At 34.3% G+C, this 22420-nt stretch overlaps 1 protein-coding gene across 1 annotated transcript in view; it reads left to right on the forward strand.

The window, feature by feature from the left end:
• Positions 1–22420, forward strand: part of KCNT2 (potassium channel, sodium activated subfamily T, member 2) — a 318603-nt gene that overhangs the window by 105283 nt on the left and 190900 nt on the right. The window contains exons 6-8 of the mRNA XM_012650477.1: positions 6800–6874; positions 8075–8158; positions 11055–11149. Coding sequence (XP_012505931.1) covers positions 6800–6874; positions 8075–8158; positions 11055–11149 — 254 coding nt within the window. The remainder of the gene's footprint in view (positions 1–6799; positions 6875–8074; positions 8159–11054; positions 11150–22420) is intronic.

A 22420-nucleotide genomic window follows, 5' to 3' on the forward strand; every position in this document is an offset into this window, starting at 1 on the left:
TTCAAGAAAAAAGTCAGATTAGAGTCCAGATAGAGGAAGTACTGGAATTGGTTTTGCAGATCATGAATCTGAGGTGCTGGTAGACAAACAGACGTGGCATGCGGGCAGTTGAGAATGAGGATCTAGAACTGTGGAGAGAGGGGGATGTATTGAGAGTTGGCAGTCGTTTTTACAGAGCTGGCGAAGGAGCTATGAGAGTCCCCCACACAGGAGGTGATCATCAAGACGGAGGTGCAGCTCGGTTGGTGGAGATGCTTACATTGTGCGTTTTGGAGGAGGGACGGGGCAATCAGAGAAGACGAAGACAGACAAGCAGGCTAGAAAGGCATCGAATGGCTGAGTGTCATGACCATCACTCATTTTGGTTAATGGTTTCTTCACCTGCTACTGCGGTCCCCACCCGCTGCGATCCCTGCTGGTCCGTGGCCCGACAGGAGCTGGGCCGCCCCGCAGGGGGTGAGGCAGCTCGCCTGTGTTTGCAGCCGCTCCCCGCGCATCTCCGCGTCCGCTCCGCCTGCGGTCACAGGAGCTCGGGGTTAATTGTGCTGCGCGCCGCGGCGCGAGGGACCCAGGTCCCGCGGAGGTGTCCGCTTGGCCCCCTGCGAGACTCCAATGCCCCGGGCTCCGAGGCGGGGGTGCCAGCCCGGCAGCGGCTGCACATGCAGAGCGTCGCTAGCAGAGAGGCCTGCGCGGTGCGCGTGAAGCGCTCCCATCACCCTGAAAGCGCCCCGCGCCCACCCCGTCTGCGCCTGCGGAAAATTGTCTTTGTGAAACCGGCCCTCGGTGCCAGAAAGTTTGGGGACTGCTTATCTACTGCATCAACAAGTGTACTCAAGGTTATGTTCTTGGAAAACTGTTAGCTAGTGTATCAATTTCTTTTTCACTTTCTAAAACATAGAGTTTTGAAGATGACATTTTTGACTATTTTTTAATCCTAAACTTAGGGTAAGAAGGTTTTACAAACTCGACTTTTTTCAGGCTTTATTTTTTTCTTTTTAATTCTCATTATTGCCATCTAAAGAAAATAATGCCAATATCTAAGAAGGTGAGATTAATAATAAGAAAGTATAGAAAGAAAAGAACGAGGACTTACAAAAATGGAGACAGATTGACTAAATATTTATGAAAAGAAATAGGATGTTATAAATGTCTAAGAAAAAAAACTGTCATATGAGAGCATGTGAACTATAGCAAGTGTAAGAAGCTTGAGAAAAGGCCGTTGAGTTTAGAAATTAGAAGATCATTTGCTATTCACCTACAAGAGACCAGTTATACTGGGGTACAAAGGAGAGTAAAAATAGTTAGAGGGAGAATGTTGGTTGACTGGGGCAGGAGCTTGCTAGAAGTAGCAGAATTAAGCAGGGATGACCACTTAATAATGGAAAATATCTGCATTGTTTAAAGAGAAAGTAGAAGGGAAGAGAGAAATATGAGACATGAAGCAAAGTTTCTAATAAGAGAGAATTCACTGGAATAGCAACCTTAGGTTTGATGTTCAGCTTTGGAAAGTCTCCGTTCTCTTATGAGAGTACAGAAGATGGAAAGTGATGTATGAGGGAATATTTGAAAGCTAGAGAAGGGAGGTGAGAGAGCTTACATGTGGCAGTCACATAGCCCTAAATTACCTAGAAAGTACTAGATCAATGATTAGCAGTATAGACTAAGATATTGAGGAAGGGTCTTTTAATAGTTTATTACTGTATATTGGTATCAAAATAAGTGCTATATAAATATGTCCTGATTGACAAATCTGGATTTTGAGTACTTAGAAAAACAAAATAATAATCAAATAAATTAATATCCCAGATTTTATCTTTAAATTTCTTTAGTATGCAAGTATATGATGAATGTTAAATGTAATATATAAATATTTAGGGTTTTGAATAAAATTAATTATATCTCCTTCACTAGTATAATAGTGTGTACAGAAATATAATGTGGCCAAATGTTAATGTGTATTGTGGATACATTTGTTTCAGCTTCTAGCTGAAAAGTAATGTGAAATTAATGTTGGTGTTTTGCTAATAAAACTCTTCACTCTAATTTAAAAAGTCATTTTAAAAGCACACACAGATTCAAGATAATTTTCCATTGCAATCATATGATGATGACATTTGTAATTAATTACTTCCTACCATTTATAAAATGAGAGCAGAACATTATAAGACTTAGCATGCAGAGCTGGATGATATATAATATTTCCATTATGACCCTCATAAACATTAATGGCTTAAGAGGAGGAGAGGTAGATGGTAGTTAAAAACAGGGTGTTACAAAGGAAACAGAAAGGATAAAAAGGGGTTATGTGACAGCAGGATGGGTTGCTGTTAATTATCTTCTGTTTCCTCTCATAACTTTAGCCAAATTATGAACTCTTTTGACTTGTTCAACAGAGTGTTGGATAATTTTTTTGGAATGAATAAATTAAGTAATTGGTAAGTATTTATGATATATAAATAAGGCATGTTTGGATAACAGAATCTAAATGTACTCCCCTCATTAGATTTTTAAGAAAAATAACAGACAGGCATGCAGAATATTGCATTGCATCAGCAGTGTATCCGTTCCTAATATTATTCTTTGGTACTTATAGTTCTGAATTATCGATATTAATAGTAAATCACATATATTTTTCATATGTTTAAATATGTCACTATACAGAGACAATGTATATACTTATATATACAATATATGTATATATTCAATATCTAAAAGTACATTTAATACAATATTGTACAAGCACTTTGTAGATCTTGAAATTAGACATTGTAAAATAGGCATGACTTAAGCCTTAATAATTAAGACAGTTTAGACAGAGACGGCAGCTTTCGAAAACCAGACTAATGAGTTGAATTGAAATTAGCAAACTCTTAAAGTACCTGTTGACGTTAGCAGATAATGAATTAAAATCCATGACATTTTGTCTTCTGTCATATAGAAGTGCAGGTCTGTGCTTAAATTGTCATTCCATTCATGTTTATAGCTAGTTGGCAAAACAACCATGGTAATCACTCAACACTAAAGTTCTTATTTTTCTGTCACCATAAATACCCTAATTCTTTATTAACTGCTTTCAAATAGAACTCTATTTATACCCACACATTCATTAAATCAAAAGGAAACAAAAACAAACCCCAGCACAATTTCCAAACTTTTGCAAACAAAAATTCATCACACCTAGAAGCCTTTTGTTAAATCTACATTTCTTTTTCCTATAATCAATGTTATAAAAAAGCAACAATTTTAAAAATTTAACATCATGCTGCTGGCTTATTTCTGGAAAAGAACAAAGGTTTTAGTCTAGGACTTCTGGATATGCCTAGATATTGCTGATTCTGCTTATCATGCCCAGGAAATGGTAAATCTCAATATTGTTGAATTTACATTTCAAAATACAAAGTAAGTACTGTCATACTTACTACACTATTTTAAATTCATTCAAATAAGACAAATTATCAGCTCTTTTCGTTAGCTATTTTAAATATAGATATTCTTAACATTTAAAAATATTTATACAAAGTACCTTGGTTCAACCTGGGCTGAAAACATCTGAACTGCTATAACTCATATAATTTTTAAAGTGCTTTTTAGAGTTACCTAGATAATAGCTCCAAGTTTCCACCTTTATTGATGATGAAAATAAAAGCCTTATACATTTTAGAAAAGCACATATTTTCCTGCATTTTGATTGATTAAGGAATAATATGCCCATGCCAAATGTAGAATGGTTGGATTAAGGTTTACTTACATTTTATTGAATTCTGTCAATGAGAAGGGAACAGAGTATTATACACTTAGAACAGATAAAGCTACTACTTAGAAACTATTTTATAAGAAGCTTTCTTTTGGAAGTAAACCAATGCTTTTTATTTCCTTCATGAAAATCAGATTAAATAAAACAGTATTTAATATAATTTGAAAGGCCTGTGCTTGCTTTTTGGATTTTGTTTCATAGGTCTCTATATATTGGCATTCTATGGATACATGCTCTCTTTTTTAATCATAATTGCTTTTGTTCTGTGGATTTTTATGATGGAGGCTTATTGGGTCTCCCTAATGGCCAAGGAAACTTATGGATCTTTTTTATATTTATTTTTCATTAGCTATTTTTAGGGGAGATAATTTATGACTGTATTCCTTAGTTCAGAAGACAAGCTGAGATCTTAGAATTAAGCCTAATGAATATAACTGAAAAGACATGCATTTATTTTCAGGAATAAGTATATTGTCTGCTGTAAAATTTTAGACCATGAAAATCAGTCCTCAGTGGGAAGTTCATTCATTTGCCACAAAACACACATGCACACATGTGTGTGCACACATGCTGTGAATCAGCCATAGTGTGGTTGACATGATGTAGTCACAGTTTTTATTTAGGAGCTTCAGACTGTCAAGCCGTTGTGCTGGGAACAGAGCACATGATCCTAAACTATAATGGTTGCTGCCCTTGACCTCACGGAGTTTACAGTCTAGTGTTGTAGTGTATTAAATATGAAAATACAAAGTGAAGAAAGCAATGTGAAAGAAAGTGATGGAGAATCCAGAAGCCTAATGTGAGGATCATATCTTTCCCAAAGTATGTAGGATGAAAGGGGAAGCAAAGACTCAAAACACTCAAAAGATTCTGAGTTGAGAGCTGAGAGGCATATGTGAGTTAACATGGCAAAATGCCATTGGGAAGAAAGGTGAAGATTTTCTTAGCCTCTCGAAGAGTTATATGCAAAAGTATGTTATATGCAAAAATACTAAGCCATATTCAAAGACCTGAAGGGTCTGTGGAAGGAGAGACCTATAAGGGCAGAGAATAAGATAGTGCCTTGTAGGTTGCAACAGGATTTTTGTCTTTGTTGTGAAAGTGTTTGAACAGTTTTCAAAGTGAGTGGGCTGGGGGTGGGGCGAGGCCTGGGGAATTGGTAGCAGTGCAGTGAGTGAATTGGAGTGGGGCAAGAATGAAGGTGCCATAACACAGGTGCCATAAGTCTTCTAGTCTCTTCATTCACATGGCAAATCTCAGTTTAGTATTCAAGGAAATTATGATCAATATATGCAAAAGTTTAAAATGTTCATCTGAGAAGGTTTCAGCCGGGCCTCATCTCCAGGCCTGCAAGGGGCAGGGAATCATCACAGGGGCCATCTCCTGCGTTCACTTCCTCTCTTTTTTGACGCCAGCTGATTCTGGCCCTTCCAGGGCTGAGAAGGAGCAGGGGGTAAAGTGCAGCAAGCATCTGGAGGAAGTAGCTAACTGGCATAGTCACGGTGTGGAGCTGGGTCACTCTGGGCGGGCGCAGGGGCTGGCTCTGTCTCCCAGGCGGCGCGCTGCAGTCCTGCTGGGACTCTGCTGGAGGCTCCAGAGCCTCTGGTTGGCCGCTGGGGCGCTGACACTTGGGCTCTGAGGTGCAGTGTCTGTGGGGGTTCCGTTTCACCTGCAGGCACCCAGTCTTGTCGAGTGTAAACCATTTAACAATGATCATAGGTTCCATTCTTCAGGGTCTATATCTGGTTCCCACAAAACAGGCACCTTTGTCTTAAAACCGGAGGGATCGTGGCTTACTCTTATCCCAGTCCTCTTTCCTTTGCTCCCTTCATTTTTTAGTGTTTCAGGCATTAGCCAAATGCAGGCTCCACGTCTGAGCCATGCTCTCTAAGCGGTTCCCTTGAGCCCCTGGAACCCCTAGGCGGTTCCCCCACCTACCTAGAGGTGATGAAAGAAACAGCACAGCACCTTTAATATCTCTGTATAGAGGAGTTCTCACAGTTTCTTTCTTCCACCTGCCCCTTCCTCTGCCACCTTTTTGTACAGCCTGGAGGAGAGTGATAAACTAGTCCTAACAAAACCTATTAGTCAGTATATTAGTACACCGATGATAGCTGATCCAGAACCTTGCTTTGGGAAGTGGAGTATATTACATCAACGTAATGTTTTAAGTCTTTGAAATTACAAGGAAATAAGAAAAACTCGCAATTTTATGACCGGTGTTATAAGATAATTGGAAATTACAAGGATGCCAGATTTCAAAGTGCCTTTCTAATACAGAGATCTCTTCAGAGAAGAATAAACGGCTGTAGGAAGTTCTGAGTTCATTGTCACTGGACACCATTCAGGAAAGTTTCAGTGGTGACCTATTCACATCAGGGTCAGCTTTACCGGCATGTGGTCTGTGCAGTTGCATAGGGCTCCACAACTAGAAGGTCCTCATGCTTAATGCTCTGATGTCACCTTGAAATTGTTAAAGATCAGTCAATAAGAAGCCTCACATTTTCATTTTTGCACTAGGTCCTGCAGATTATGTATTCAGTCTTGATTAATATGTTTGTACTGTGTGGATGGGAGATTAGGTTTTAGATGATTGAAAAAGCCCCTCCTTTAAGTTCTATTAAAGGAAAAACAATATTAATACCAACGATCATTAACAAACGTGTTTCACAAACTATTTTGTATGCTTTACAATTAGTGGATATAATTATAGTGAAAAAAATTTAATTGATATTGTAGGTTTTGTTAATGTTTTGTTTTTATCAGTAACTGTTCATTTATGACATATGATTAAAATATTATGTGCTATATTCATGGGCTATGTGAACATTTGTTTTACTTCTTAAACTTACCATAAAATTGAGAAAGCACAGTTAGACTGAGAAAAATAATCTCCAAAAGTCCTTGCTACATCTCTATATAATATTCAGTATTCTGTCAATGTAAGTATCCTCACTGCAAGAGAAATTCTGACTACTGTCTTTTTCCCCCTTTAATAGAATTTAATATAATTGACTTTCTTTTTTATTCATTCTTTCTTGGAAGGGAAACATCTGGGAACAGATTTTACGAATACCCTTCATCTTGGAAATAATTAATGCGGTTCCCTTCATTATCTCAGTAAGTCCTAAAAGAAGCTTAAAAAATAATTGCGTAATTAGATTTAAGTAAAATCCTTAAATCTAAATACTGTTAAATAATATAGTAGCTAAGATAAATGAATTTAGGCTTTGATTAGAATCATGGTACTAAAAAATAGTAAAATCAGTTGGATAAGTGGATTGTGTAATTAAATGAAAACTAACGAAATTTAATACAACAGAAAAATGAAATGTTTTTTTAAAAATATATGCTCTGGAGGTGCCATTTGAACAAATATCAGTATTGTCTAAAAAGACTAGTAATTTCTTCATTTCTTGTTTATATTGTGGAATTCTTTAAAAAAAATAGAAGCCAGTTAGAACCAAGTTTTTGTAAAAGTTTCTCATACTGAGAACATATTTATCTCTAGTTTAACCATAGGATTTACTAATTCCAATTCTTTTCTTTGGTAAGGAGGTTGCCAAGAGCCAGATAACCAGCAATTTGCTTCTTTGTCAAAGCACTGTGTAGTATCAATTCCAAGATGATCAAATTCAACTGCTGTGCCATAAATATGTAATTCAGCACATTCCAATTTACAAAACTATGTTTTAATCTCAATTTGATAGAGTTATAATAAGATCTGTTGGGGTTATACTTTGTAACATTTTATTTGGAAAAAAATTGAAAGTAAGTAGATATTATCTGAAACTGTTGCTCACTTCTGATAATTATTCTAATTTGAGTGATTTGTCTAGAGGAGTAACTGGAACTAGATTATATGACAGGCTAACCTAATATAATTCTAATCGAACGTAGCTCCCCTGTGTCACTTGAAATGGCTGACTCCACAGAGAGTGAGTGGTAACGTAATGAAAAGACACGTCTTCTCTCTTCATTCCTGCTTAACCCCTTAAGTTACAGAGAAGAGAGAGCCCATGTCTGTTATAAACCATCAACCAAAAGATTTAATGATTGAATTAGCATAGATATCTGGCATCAAGTGAGAGTTTATTATGTTCTCTCTACTTTTTCAATAATTTCCTTAAGAGAGACTTAGACAATGAATGAAAGATCATATCTGCTCCCTGCATTTCATTAATAAATAAAGTATTTGTCACATGTTTTAAATTATTACATTGCCTTTAATTACTTTTTCTCTGTTTTACATTTATTTTTAATCTGCTGTATATGATTCCTTGCTTTGAGATAAAAGTTTAGTTCTTATTTGTTTTTCAGATATTCTGGCCTTCTTTAAGGAATCTGTTTGTCCCAGTATTTCTAAACTGTTGGCTTGCCAAACATGCCTTGGAAAATATGATTGTAAGTATAAAGTGATGTGCACATACAAAAATATTTTTAAACCATTTTTTACTTTCAAGGTTTAAACAGAGAGAGATGATTTGGGGTCTAGTCTTAAACTTTCTTGCTGTGTGTTCTCCCATAAAATATAAACTTATACTATTGGAATTTATTTAACTATAATTAAGTTTCCAAGTGTTTCATTTTTAATATTCTTACAAATTAATTTAATATCACAGTAAATAGTTTTATTTAAATGTTTGTACAAATGAGTCTTCTTGGCAAAATATTGTTGAATAATTAAAGTGATACATGATTCAAATTAATAGACCTTAAGCAACCAGTGTCCTGTATCATAATCAGAATGAAAGCCATAAAATGTTCATATTACCAAGTTACTACCTTTGTAAGGTTCTGTGACTGGTAAGCAAAAATGATTCCGATTTCCTTAATGTCACTAAACCAAATCCTAACTGCTGTTCGGACTGGTCCAACTAGTTAGTCAGTCTTCTGAATAGCCTTCCCTTCCAAGGCAATCTGTTGATGTGTGATGGGACCCCTGGCTTTAAGAATTCAGGTAGGTGATTTTGTCAAACTGCTCTTAATTGTAAGTAGTCACATATTCTGTGAAAACCTGTTGAGTTTTCTAAGACCCTTCCTGGGATCTGGAAGTCCCTCATTTAAAGTCATCCTTTTAGATTTGGTTGAGTTGGGTTGTGAGTGGGATATTAGGAGGGAGAAAGGGAAACAGGAGGTAAGAGTAAAAGCTGCAGAACCCAGAGCTATGCCACGGTTGCATTTTTCCTCAGGCTGACCCTGCTTGGAAGGAATGGTTTATAATTATGACCAAAATGTGTTTATGATAGCCTTCAATATTTAAAATAAGCAAGCTGCAAGACATTTTCTATTGGGTCATTCATCCTACAAATGTTAATACAGGTCCACTGTATGCTAAACACTCCGTTTGGCAAATGATTTAACTTCTTTGCTAATATTTTCTTCTGCAAAAGAAATGAAAGTACCTACATTGCAAGCTTCCTGTAATAATCAAATTAAATTATGCATACATTCGTATATATACATACATACATGTAAAGTTTGTGTGTAGTATTAACATTTTATCTGGTATAAGCATAGCCGGGCTCAAAATTATTATTACTGCTCTGCAAATTATACTAGTTTGGCAGCAAACTTGTTTTTCATTTAAATGGGTTTTAAACAAACATTATTACAGAAGTTTTAGCCCAAAGTAGTATTTGGATAACATTGAGTATTCGTTTCTAAACATTTATATCACATGTACTGCTGGAGTCTCATGAGAGTACATGGCCAAAGGGTGGGAGAACATGGTTTGCAGAAACATTGGTCTATCTTAATTGCCCCAAAGAAATACTGTTTGACTAAATATAGATTGCCTAAATTGCTAATAAAAAAGACACCAGGAAAAAATAAACTTCTTTGTTAATTACTGCGTTATTAGTTGTTGGAAAGAAATAACATAACTATGACAGGAAACATTAGTCAGTGAGAATAAAAGAACTATTTTGCAATATTACTTTAGGATTCATTTTCCATTTCATTTCTATATCTCTTCTCACTGGATGCTAAATTTTTATTTGCTTTTCTATTCCTTAATGCCTCTCCTATAAGAAAATAAGGAATGAGAGATGTAATTCAAATCATTCGACTTAGTTATTTGTTTTTATAACAGTTATGGTTAAATGAGTGGTGAAAGAAGATAAGAAAGTGAATGGTTCGTTGAGTTTTTTTATTGGCGAAGTTTATCTCACGCTATACTGATTTTAAGACTATTAAAAGTTTATTGTAAAAAATTTATGTCAACAGAAAACTATAAAGTAAAAACTTATAAAAATCAGTAAATCTGTCACAGATATTACTGTGTATTATTTTACATTTACATATAATAATTTATATCATTCTATTTTCTATACAAAAACACTAACACCATACGTGAAATTGTATTATGTGTTCAAATTCATAATTGGAATTTTCATCATATACTAATATGTAGTGAACAAGTTCCTATGTTATTAAATATCCCTCTTCAAATTATTTTTGATGGATGTAAATAAATTTATAAAGATACAGATCAATTTATTTGACCATTTTATATTGCAGTTATTTTGATAGTAATGAACATGCATTATTTCATATAATAAATATTATAATTTTATAATAACGATGAACATACATAAACATTGGTGTCCATTTCTGATGGTCTTCGTGTGGTTAAGTTTTAGAAATTATGTCGTTGAGTAAACACTTATCGAATGGATGAATGGATGTGTGAAATAGAAAAGACATGCTTCTGAGTTTTGACCTATATTACCAAAGTGCCTTCCAGAAATTTATAACAAATTACCCTAGCAGTATCATATCTTGAATTGACTCTTTTAAATATTAACAAAATTAAACTTTAAAAATTTGTTGATTGTTTAATTTTTTTTCTTTTTATGATGAATTGCCTGACCTAATTCATGGTAATTTTCCTGATAATGAGCTTTGATTATAGTTTCACTCAGCTATTACTTCCCCCTTAATTGAACATATTATTTCTTGATCTTTTGCAATTAGAATTTACTATGAGAAATCATGCTTACCATAAGGGTTTTTGGGGAGTAAGTGCAACATCTATTCCGATGTCTGTAAGGCAAGTAAACTGAAATTTAGTGCTTTGGTCGTCTTCCCAAGTATTGTCTTTGCAATATGAATGCTATAGTAAGTTATATTTAGATCTAGACAAAAATGAAAATACACTGCTATTTCTATTTAAAGTATATGCATTGGATATATTCAGGATAATTGAAATGAAATACATGGTAATAAATGTAATCAAACTCAGGCACATTTAGTATTTATCAAAACTTACAATATGTTTTTTTCTGTATTATTTTAGAATGATCTACACAGAGCCATTCAGCGTACACAGTCTGCAATGTTTAATCAAGTTTTGATTTTAATATCTACATTACTATGCCTTATCTTCACCTGGTAAGATTGTACATATTAGCATTTTTATTGTCTTTCATCTAATTATAATTTCTAATGGAAACCATATTATAAACCATTTTTGTTAATGATTGGCTAAAAATAAACAAACACACAAATAAATATTCACCATAAAATGTAACAGATTACCAACAGAAGTAAAAGTAAAACCCTTTCTTTGGTCTCATGTTTTTTACAAAATGAGAAAGCACATAAATCATTTGGTATTGATATTTACTGCAACTTTAACATTTTCCCAAATATGCAAACGGCCAAATCACAAGAATTTGTACTGCTTGTCATAGTTGTCAAACAAGAATTTTTCCTTCAAACCACTGACATGAGGTGCCCTCATCTTTCTGCGTTCTTCAAAGCAGAAACACTGTTGAGAAAATTGTTGTCGCCCATCACAGTCTCTGCCCCTGCCTAGCTACATGATTTTTAGTGTGCAATCAGGCAGAAAGCAGGGGCAGATCTCCTGACAGGGTGAGACAAGACTTGGCACTTTGCTTTATTATAAAAAGTTATTTCTCCTTTTCAGAAGGTTACATTTTTACAATTATAGCGTAATCCAATGTGAAATAGTGCACTGCACATAGGGATTCATGTAGATCCTTAATGAGAGAAAAAATGTGAAAATCAAAAATGAGGTAGAATAATATGTCTTTTTTGCAGGAGTCTTAGATAGTATGTGTAATTGTGCTGTGACCTGGATTCGACCCTACTGAGAAAGAGAAAAAGCTAATAAGGAAGTACTAAAAAAAAAAGACTGCACACATACACTAGTATAACTGAGCTAGGTATAAACATAGCTATAGTTATATGTATGTAAATATAGATATGACAACTCTTTGCTAGTATGTAGTTAATAATTTTATTAAATGGATTTCAAATATATTTTATGGCCTACTTTTATATTTAAAAATAAATAATTTTAGGATATTTAATGCCTTTAGAAATAAAATATCCTTATAAAATTGACACAGCCATCTTTTAGATTATTTTTTTTATGTTTCACAAACCATCTTTATGGTTCATCTAGTAAGTATCTACATAAATATGAAATATTAATGGTAATGACTTCCCTTCTAAAGTCACTAAAAATTCTTAACTTTAATGTAACAATGTTATCTGGGTAATTTAGCAGTTTTGTCATGTTACTTAAGGAAAAGTACTTAAAATTTTTATGTTTGTATGGTATGTATATGCTAATTTTTCAATTGCTGGAAAATTATAAAAACTAAAGTTAATGATTTCTAAGTATAACATGGGAGTCTGTTAAAGTACATTTAGTAAAGAGGTAATTGAAATATTAATGCCAGAATAAGGACAGATTATCTTTACGTGATGATAATTAGCAATACTTTGTTCTGGTGGCATCATCATCACAGTAAATCTTCACCTGCAGTGGACTCTCATGGTGCGCTCCTCCTTTCTGACTACTACTATTTTTGTTTAGTTTTAATTTCTAAGGCAGCAACTAGACAAATTTTGCCACTTTCTTATGTCAAGGAATACAGGAGTGCTAGAGAAGGGGTTTTCATTATCTTTGTGAAATTTCCTTTATTAAAATCATTTCTGTTTCATCTTTTTGTTTTATTTGGTATTATAGTTGTTTTTTGTTGTTGTGTGTGTTTCAGTTTTAGACAATTGAGTTGTGGTTTTGACAGATGTTACCTAACGTTACAACTGTCACCGGTATGTGGATATGTCTCTTAATGTGCATTAATTATATAGAATTAAGTTTAGCTACGTAGAATGTTATTGTTTTAAACTGAATGTTCTTAAATTATAATATCTAGAATGAAAAAACTGAGCTTTGATTTCTTTGTGTGTTCTTCTCTACCTTACAAGCAGAATATCTTCATAAATCATGATCATAATAATAAAATTAAGTCTTATTTGAATTCAACATCAAAATTGTACTTATCTACCAAGAAGTATATAAGTACTGTCATAATAGTCATAATATATCATAAGACCGTTTTAATAAAGTATTACACCACACACAATGTAAAATACAAATATACATGAAAATATAGCAAGTTAAACAAATAGAAATATCTAGGTAATCTGTCCAGAACTGGTTCACTAGCTTGATACTGTTGGGGACTAAGTTTGCTTATATCTTGTTTTCTGCCATTTCCAAAACATGGTTTCCATCTCGTGGTTCAAGATGATCACTCTGTTCTTGCCATTTAACTCTAGCCTGTGGGAAGGAGCATAAGACACAACGAAAATTTGCACATTTAATTCATGGTAGAATTTGGTTATATATCCACACGTGGCTGAAAGGGGTCTTGCAAAAATGTAGTCTAGCTGGATAACAATATACCCAGCTGGATATTGAACTATCACAGAAAAAAGAAAAACTGGATACTGTGGAACAGTAAGAAGTCTCTAGCAGTGATAAGTCATAAAAGTTCATATGTCCATCGGTTGTTTAGAACTCAAGGCTGTACTAGTTTGGAGCTCTTGGACAACTTTTTTACATATCATTAAATAAAGATAGTATTAATCATCCCATAAAGTCATTTTAAAATGAGGATTAAATTAGATATAAAGTGTCCAGCAAAGGGCATGGCATATGGTGTGAACACTACAAAAATTTTAGGTTTTTCCCACTTCAAATGCTGTCTTTATATAAAATGATTAAGTTCTCATGTGAGTCCACAAAACTAATATACTTTAAAATATCAAAGCATATTAATAATATGACCTATTAATAATGCTATAAAACTGTACCATTATGCCTAAAATATATATTTAACAGGAAATATTAGAAAACATTTTTCTCCACTGTAATATATTCAGGTTTTCTCACTTCCTACATATTTCCAATACTTGTTTCCTCTAGTTGTCTCCACTAAGTTAAAGTTAATGGTAGCATCTCTCTCTCTCTAGGTACATTTGATACTTTTAATTTTATGAACACATCATCACAACATGTCCGTGGTTCTAGTCTCACTCTGTTCACAGCACTTTTAAATTTATCTTAGAATAAGATGACAGGTAAAAACTAGGGGCGTGGTAAGTAGAGGACTGATCTTAGGCTTCAGACATGAGAGTGACTGTTCTGTAAAGATAAAAGTAAACTATTTTTGGACTATTTAGGAGTATTTCTCCTATGAATAAAGATACCATAATTTTTTACCTACTTTCTGAATATTGAGTGGTATACCACGTCACAAATTAATATTTTTTCCTACATGACTTAGAAGTTTATCTCATATGTATGTTTTTTTTTTACATTATAGTGAGATTAGTTATAATTAATTGCTATTACCTTATATCACACAGCAAAACTGTCAGTGCTTTTCCAAATAAAAACTTCTAATATGTACATTGTAATTTGATCCCGAAAGATTCAGGAACTAATGTTTGAATGAATTGGCTATGTTGTTCACAAATCTCTCAAGATTACCTGTTTTAGAAAGCTGTTATATAGATTTAAAATGTCTCTTTTCTTCATCATTATTAACATTACAAAGACTATCATTAAGCATCTGTCTGAAGAGACACATGCTCAGTGCCAAACTGAAATAAAAATTAAGCTGCCGACCCACTCTCTGTAGGGAATGTGCTCAGAATTGTTTTTCCTGTTACTGCAGTGGAATTGGACTAATATGTCCACACGTCGGCTGTGTGCCCCTCTTGATCAATAATGCACACTCCCAAGACAGCTGGGAATTGTGATTCATTCTGTGTCTCTGAAACAAAGCAGAGTAAACCGGTACATCCGGGAATTAAGCTTATGACTTTAGCTTAATTATCAACATATTCTAACCAATAATAAGTACTATAATTTATGATGCATTTGGTGTTTCTAATTTTACACTGATAGATTTATTTCGCAGCTACTGTGTTTCACACTTTAATTTTGCTTGAATTAATTTGTGTTTATATATTTTCATATTATTTCATAGAGTTATAAAGAACTATATTATGTTAATTGATATTTTCTGTTTCAGTTCAATGTTAAAAATTCAATTCACCTCAGTCTTATTTCAGGAGAAAATAAATATATTTAATCATTAGTTTAAAATACCTAGTTAAGTATTATTATTATGTTTAAATCAAAAGTATTTGGAATTTCCTTATGCATGGATTAACACTTACTTGAATGCCAGATGCTTAAGTTCTTAAACTATGTTTACTGGTTCAACTGCTAAGGCAAATAGCCACTTGGAAAGTGGACAGTGAGAAGATAAGTACTGTGGTTTGGAAAAGGTATTACAACATGGTCTGTGTTAATTATCATCACCATGATATTTGATTCCTAGTTTTGTTTTGTTCAAATTATTTTTGCATATATTATAAATGAATGACAGAAAGTGCATTTATCTGAAGATGTAGCAATTGGCTACCAACCCCCAGTTTGTATTACACTAGAACAAATAGAAAATTATTTGTCCTAACTCATTTTTGCATATGGGCAGTCAGACTTTAGGCAGTTAATTAGCCAAGTAAGGTAAGTTCAAGTTTGGAAAAAGGGGAATATGGTTAGTATATATAAATAATACTATAATTATTATTAATATTAATTTCTAAGAAACATGGTTTTGAACTAAAATTCTATATCAAACAATTCATTTCTGAATAATGATAACAATGTATCATTATTTTCAAACATGCAAATAGTGAGAGTAATAACTAACATTTCAAGTTGTTATGTCAAGCACTTTTCTGAGCACTTTATATATGTTAACTAATTTAATCTTCAGCAACCTATAAGGTAAATTCTATTATCCTAATTTTATAGATGAAGAAATTGAGTTACAAATTTGATATCCATCTTCCCATCTGATCTAATAGTTTCTAGAACACTGCTCACAAGTTTCCAAGATAAATTGATTCAGAATCTAAATTTCTGTTAAACCAAACCATCGTTGAATTATGAGGGTAATGTATAGTTCATTTCAGATGTGCAAGAACTTAGAAAGTATGCTACCCCCAAATATCACTAAGGATGTAATCCAGAAATAAGAAAATAAAAGATAAAAGAATAGGAATAAGTTATAGGCTATGAGAAAGAGTCATATATGCAATAGCAACATATTGAATCTGTCCCTGAGAAACTCCGTTTTCACACTGCATTTTATTTGGAGAAGTGCAGTTGAAAGACTTAAGCAGATAGAGAACATTAGAATCATTGGTTCTCGGTTAGTATGGTATGACAATTTTGGCTTTCCCTCACTCCTTCACCCTAGTTTATAACTGGAGACCTTGCTTGGGTAGGAGTCTAAACCATAGAAAATAAAAATGGTGCCTCTGTCTCATCTTCTAGGGGAAAAATTTTATGTTCGCAGTAATGATAAAGCCAGTCTTTCCTTTGTTGAAAGAAGTTTCTCACTCTCCTGGGCATTGTCTTGTGTCTGTGTAAAAAAAGTTAGTGAATTTTGCCATAAACCATAACCCTGGAGTCAATATGCAGTGCAATCTAATAATTCATGAAAACTGATCATGCTTCACCTGTGCCCTGATGCACACTCATACATTTTCTTTATTTCAAAATAATGGAAAATGAGCAGATTTTCAGGAGAGGATCAGGATTTAGATCAGATGGGGGAGTCAAAGTGAAATTTCAAGAAACAAATAAGACAGAAGTAGAAGAAAAAATTAAAAATCTTAATGATGAGAGGAGAAAAACATGATGGCACATTTACGATAATGTTCCTAGTGTGGTGATAAACCAGTTGTTTTTGTGCTCAACACAGGAGTTGATAGTTGCAGTAATTTTATTAGCTCCCACAAATTCTAAAATTAAGAGAAAAGAAGGGACAATTCTCAAGGCATAAATTCACAAGTTATATAGAGACAAAATTAACAGCCAAAATTTTATTTATCATTTTTATGATAAATGATAAATATAATCATAAAATCATAAATGTGTATGAGATTTATAAAAAATTATTTCAAAGGATATTTTCTTTTTTACTAAAAGATTGCAGAAGTTTTACTACCCAGTTATATCTTTTTCTCAGAAGCAACAATCCTAGAATACCATTTTAATAGAATTGCTTCAAAAACAAAAATTTCCCCCCAGAAAATGTATTATAAAATCCCAACATCTTAAATTATCTTATGTTCCATGGGAATACTGGATGTTAGGCAGATACTCTATAGGAAATGAAAATGATTATTTGGCATAATTTAATTGGTATTCACTCAGTAAACTCCAAAGTGCAAGTTGTGGGCTGCTTTGAATGCTAATGTCTGAATTACAGGCATGGAATCAAAGTGTTAGATGCTTTCAGCACAGAATGCCCTTGCTAATTAAGTTTTTCCAGCAATGGGATTCATGGGGAGTACATAGATATTTAAGGTTATTTATTCCTGCCATGTGACTTTTTTTTTCTAAAAACATTTTGTTGTACAAATTAACAATTACCAGGTAGTGGAAAAGTTTACAGTCTCAATATTTCCTTTCATTAGAATTAATGTTTTCCTTTTAACCTGTGCGAAAGCTTGAAAAGCTTATATTACTAAATGTATAGTTAACATTTTAAAGGAAGCACATTTTTAAAAGCACAGAGTAAGTGATTAGTAATTAAGGTGCCTTTGTTATTATATATAGGGCCTATTTAAGTAAGCATATCATTTATGAGTTTCCAGCTATTTCAAGAGGATAACATTTGCATTTGAATCCTAATTAAATGTTCGGATTTTGTTTCAGAATTATGTAACACTGAAATTATTTTGTATGGATTTGTGTCAGAGATAACACTTGAGAATGTTTTGTAAAGAAGCAAACCTTGCAGCCGTTTCTTAACTCAAATGCAACATTCTTCATGAGATTATCTTGAAATATTTTAAAAAATAAAATGCATTTTTCTAAAAACAAAAAGCTAACACTGAAACTTTAAAAAAAGTGTATGTAATTCATTTAAATTCTTTTAATATTTGAAATGTATACTTACCTAGTATAGTTTTCAGTGTCTATATTATTTTCTGATTTTTAATATTGCCTTCTTATGAAGCAGTCACCTACTCAGAACTGAGAATATTTCACCTATACATTTATTTTGTATATATTAAAAAAAATATATATAACATTGCAGTAGGCTAGGTTTGACCCAGTGGGGGTTGGGGCTGAGATGGGGGGTAAGGTGGGGAGTCTCATTGCTCCAGGCAATCATCTGCCCTGGGAGCTTTGCCTTGAAAAATTCCATAAAACTTCCAAGTGCCCAGGGCTTCATCTTCTGGCTGTGGTTCTTATCACCACAAAGAGCTCGGGCTTTCCACTGCGAATGGTGCCCTCTGAGGCCACGATTCCCCTGGGGGCCCTCTCCCCTGTGCTCTCAGGCAGCAATTGAGTGCAAACCCCTCCAGGTCAGGACAGGCTGTTCTCTGAGTTATGCTAACTGCTGGCTCCTCCTTATGAATGATGGGTAAGAAACTTTGACTAAAAATAGCTTCCCAATCAACAGTAAAGGCTCTGTTCTGGTTCGGTCTGTGCTCAACCTTTTCCATGTACCATGTGCATTTCATCCAAGTTGTTTTTAATACGGTTATCTTATTTTCTGTCACTTATTAATGAACTGTCTCAATTTCTGTCTTCATGATAACTTCGGTTGTCACATCAAAATGACTACAGAGAGTTGCCTTCTTCAGTAAGCTTTTAAGGTGTGCTTGCCATTCGGTGTAATGGTAAAATCATAAACTATGGAAATAGATAGTCCTGGGCTCATATTATGTCTTTTTCATTAATTCAGTGACTATAATTTCATATCATTTAAGTATTCTAAGTTCAGTTCAGTTTAAGGTCCACAATATGTGGATAATAATACCACATAGGATTGTTGTGAAAATCATTGAATTAATATATAAATAGCAAGTAGTAGAGAACATAATTCATTCTATGAACCAATAAATTATCATTATTATTATTAGATTGTTAGTGTGAGAATAGTGTTTTGTTTGGGAGACATTATGGTTGCATGAAACTGATTTTCCATCCTTCTTTTCTAAACTGGCTACTCTATATCCTTTTAAAAATTGGTTTTATTATCAGGCAGCTTGGAGAAAGTACATAATAAGTGTGTGTTAAATAAATATTGACTACAAAGGTTGGGAGTAAAAAAATTATTTTGTTGAGAAAATGGTTCATTTTTTGATTGGGGTATCAGTTGAGAAATAAATTCCTTCCACTGGAAAATTAAAAGAATTAGTTTCAGAAAGCTTGTATTAAGACGATTAATTGTACTTTTTTGCATAAACACCCATAATCACACACTAATATATAATCGTCTCTTTACATCTTGAGGGCTTTTTAGGTAATTTTTCTGTAAGATATTTCTGATATGTCTGTGTAATGCAGTACATGTGTGTTTAACACTTGGTATATGTCTGATAGTAACTATGTGTACAGAGGTGAACATTTTTGGTACATGACCTTAAAAATCTTACGATGTTTTGGGAAAATCTTGAAGCAGAGTATTATACTAGCAATATGAATAAAGTGATGATGGACCACAGAGAAGGTAAAATTTAATTTCCCCCAATAATTTCTTCCTCTATTAGCAAGTTACCAGAGGAGACAAGGGGGCATAAAATAAGGACTCTAAGTTAAGACTTAGGAATTGTTAAGGGCACTTTGACTTCAGAAAATGGAAAGACAAAATCTGGAGCTGGTTAAGAAAGATGCTTTGATGATGAGAGGAAGAACACATATGTAGAAGTAAAATATATGACAATGATAGCACAGATGGGACAAATAGAATTCTATTGTTTTAATTTCTTACACTGTACATAAAATGTTAAGGCTTGGAAGCAATCGTATAAAATAAAATAATAAAATAAAATTAAAATAAAAACCAAAGAGGTTTAGCCAATAAGCCAAAAGTGGAGACAAAATGGATCATTAAACATGCTTAATCTAAAAGGAGGCATGATCTACTTAAAGTGTGGTACAAGAAAGGTAAGATACGGCAAAGTGCAAGAAGGATTCCCGGAGGAAGTCTGCTTAAAACATCCTTTTTCTCCTACCAGCTTCTACCTGTCCATGCCTCCTGAGGCAGGGCAGGAAAGTGCCAAGAAGAAAGCTCTTGGGAAATAGGAGAGTCTGAGACTAGAATAAAAGCACTTGAGTGAGGACTGGATGAATTAGATCCAAGGGATTGTTTAAACTTGGAGATCCATGGAAGGTGGACATTTGCTGAGGTGAATTTGGCCAGTTTGCTTTGGCTTCCAAAGAACTAAAGAGGAGAAGAACTAAAGAGCTTGGCTGAGGCCTCTCTACCTAAAGAGAGTGGGAAGTTTGAGTAGAGCAGGGTCAGAGAGGTCTCTGCCTCAGCCAGGGTCTCACAGCCAGTGTACTGCTGGTCCCCAGGAGCAAAGACCTCTCCACTTTCCTCAGGACTGCTACCACTTGCTCAATGAGCCGACAAAAGAAAATACTTCATTTAAGGGGGCCAGCAAAGTAGGAAAAACAAACAATAATTGGAATACCTAATCAATACTATAGATGTCAGTAAGAGAAAAGACAAAAGATAGAGGAAAGTAGTAGGAAAAAAAGGTATCCTGTGTTGAAGAAAGACATAGACTGGAGATTACAATATGAGAAAAGAAATACATCTCAGCAAATTCTGCTAAAACCTTGATGCCCAGGACAAAGAGAAACTTGTTTAAACTTTCAGTAAGAAAACAACAGGTTATTTACTTATTAAGTTATATACTGCTTATTTATAATAGATAGGCAGATGGGCCCCCATATCCTAATCTCTGTAACCTGTGAATATGTTAACTTAGATGGCAAAGAGACTTTGAAGGTGTAATTAAGGTCACAGACATTAAATTAAGGAGATTATCTTGGATTATACAGGTCAGTTTAGGTCTAAAGTTGAATGAACCCTTAACAGAAGAAAACTCTGGGGCTGGGGTCAGATAGGTGCACCATGAGGAGAGATGAGGCAGAAGGGAAAGTCAGAGGGATCTGAAGGATGAGAAGGACCTAACTGGCCATTTCCAGCTTTGAAGCTGAAGGAGACCACAAACCAAGGAATGTAGGAGGCTACCAGAAGCTGAAATTACTCCTGGCCAAAAGCCAGGAAGGAAACAGGCCCTTAGTCCAACAATCACAAGGAACTGAACTGCCGACGACCTGAACGAGCTTGAGAGCAGATTCGCTCCCAGAACCTCTAGTAGTGAGCTTTGGCTCATCAACGCCTTGATTTCTGTCTTGGGAAACTTGTAGCAGAGAAACCAGCTGAGACCAGCTGCACTTCCGAACTTCAAAACTGTGAGAAGATAAATTTGTCTTATTTTAAATGTTAAGTGTGTGGTAATTTTTTTACAGCAGCAATTGAGGACTAATACATTTTTAAAGGAAAATCAATACATTTGCAACAACCATTTTATCTGGTGTACTGGAAATTCCAAGATGGTGGAAAACTATAGGTAGACATTGGAGAGAAAAGGCCTGAAATTAAGAATTCTGTATTTACCTCTAGAGGTGTAAGGAAGCTATTTCAGGAAATATAAGGATTAAAAGTGCATACTCCATGTGAGAAAATACTCAGGGAAGAATAATGAAATATGGAAAGATGAAGAGAGAATATGAGCTGTGAATTATGCAATATATTTATTTAGTGAACACTTACTGCGAAACTAATACATTCCAGGACCCCTTTAAGGGCAAAAGATAGAGATAGGCAAGTAGACAAAGTCAGTGCTTGCACATAGTTTTTATCACGTTTGGGCATAGGCAGAGATGGGAGACAAATCGTAAATAAACAAGTATGTATTTTTTTATGTTGAATACTGATAAGAGCTACAAAAACAAAGCAGAATAAATGGATAGGGGAGGAGAAGAAGATATAATTTTATATAGTTTGGTGAAAGAAGGCTTTAAGGAATAACGTTTGAGGAGACACTTGAATGATCCCCTCGTTGGACATGGCACGATCTAAGATATGACCCTGGAGTTTTGGTGACCAAGACAAAGAGGAAGAAAAGATCATTTAATGTGAAAATATTAAAACAAACAATCTGAGAGGTCAGACTGACTGTTTCTGTCAGTGTCCAACCAGGAAAACAAAATTCACTCTATGTTTATCAAAAAGGAGAATTGTTTACAAAACTATTAGAAGTTCTGAAGGAACAACAATGAGAATATGAGGTTATCCCACTTCTAAAACTGAAGTAATGAAAGTGAAAATGGTGGAGTTGGAGGAATCATGGCTGCTGCCCTGCAAGAATTCAGGAGCTACATGATGACTGACCTTGGAGGATCCTGGCAGTCGGAAGACACCCATCAGTGGTTCTGCAGCCAGC

Source organism: Propithecus coquereli, unplaced genomic scaffold, assembly GCF_000956105.1.
Source record: "Propithecus coquereli isolate 6110/MARCELLA unplaced genomic scaffold, Pcoq_1.0 Scaffold328, whole genome shotgun sequence".
NCBI lineage: Eukaryota > Metazoa > Chordata > Mammalia > Primates > Indriidae > Propithecus > Propithecus coquereli.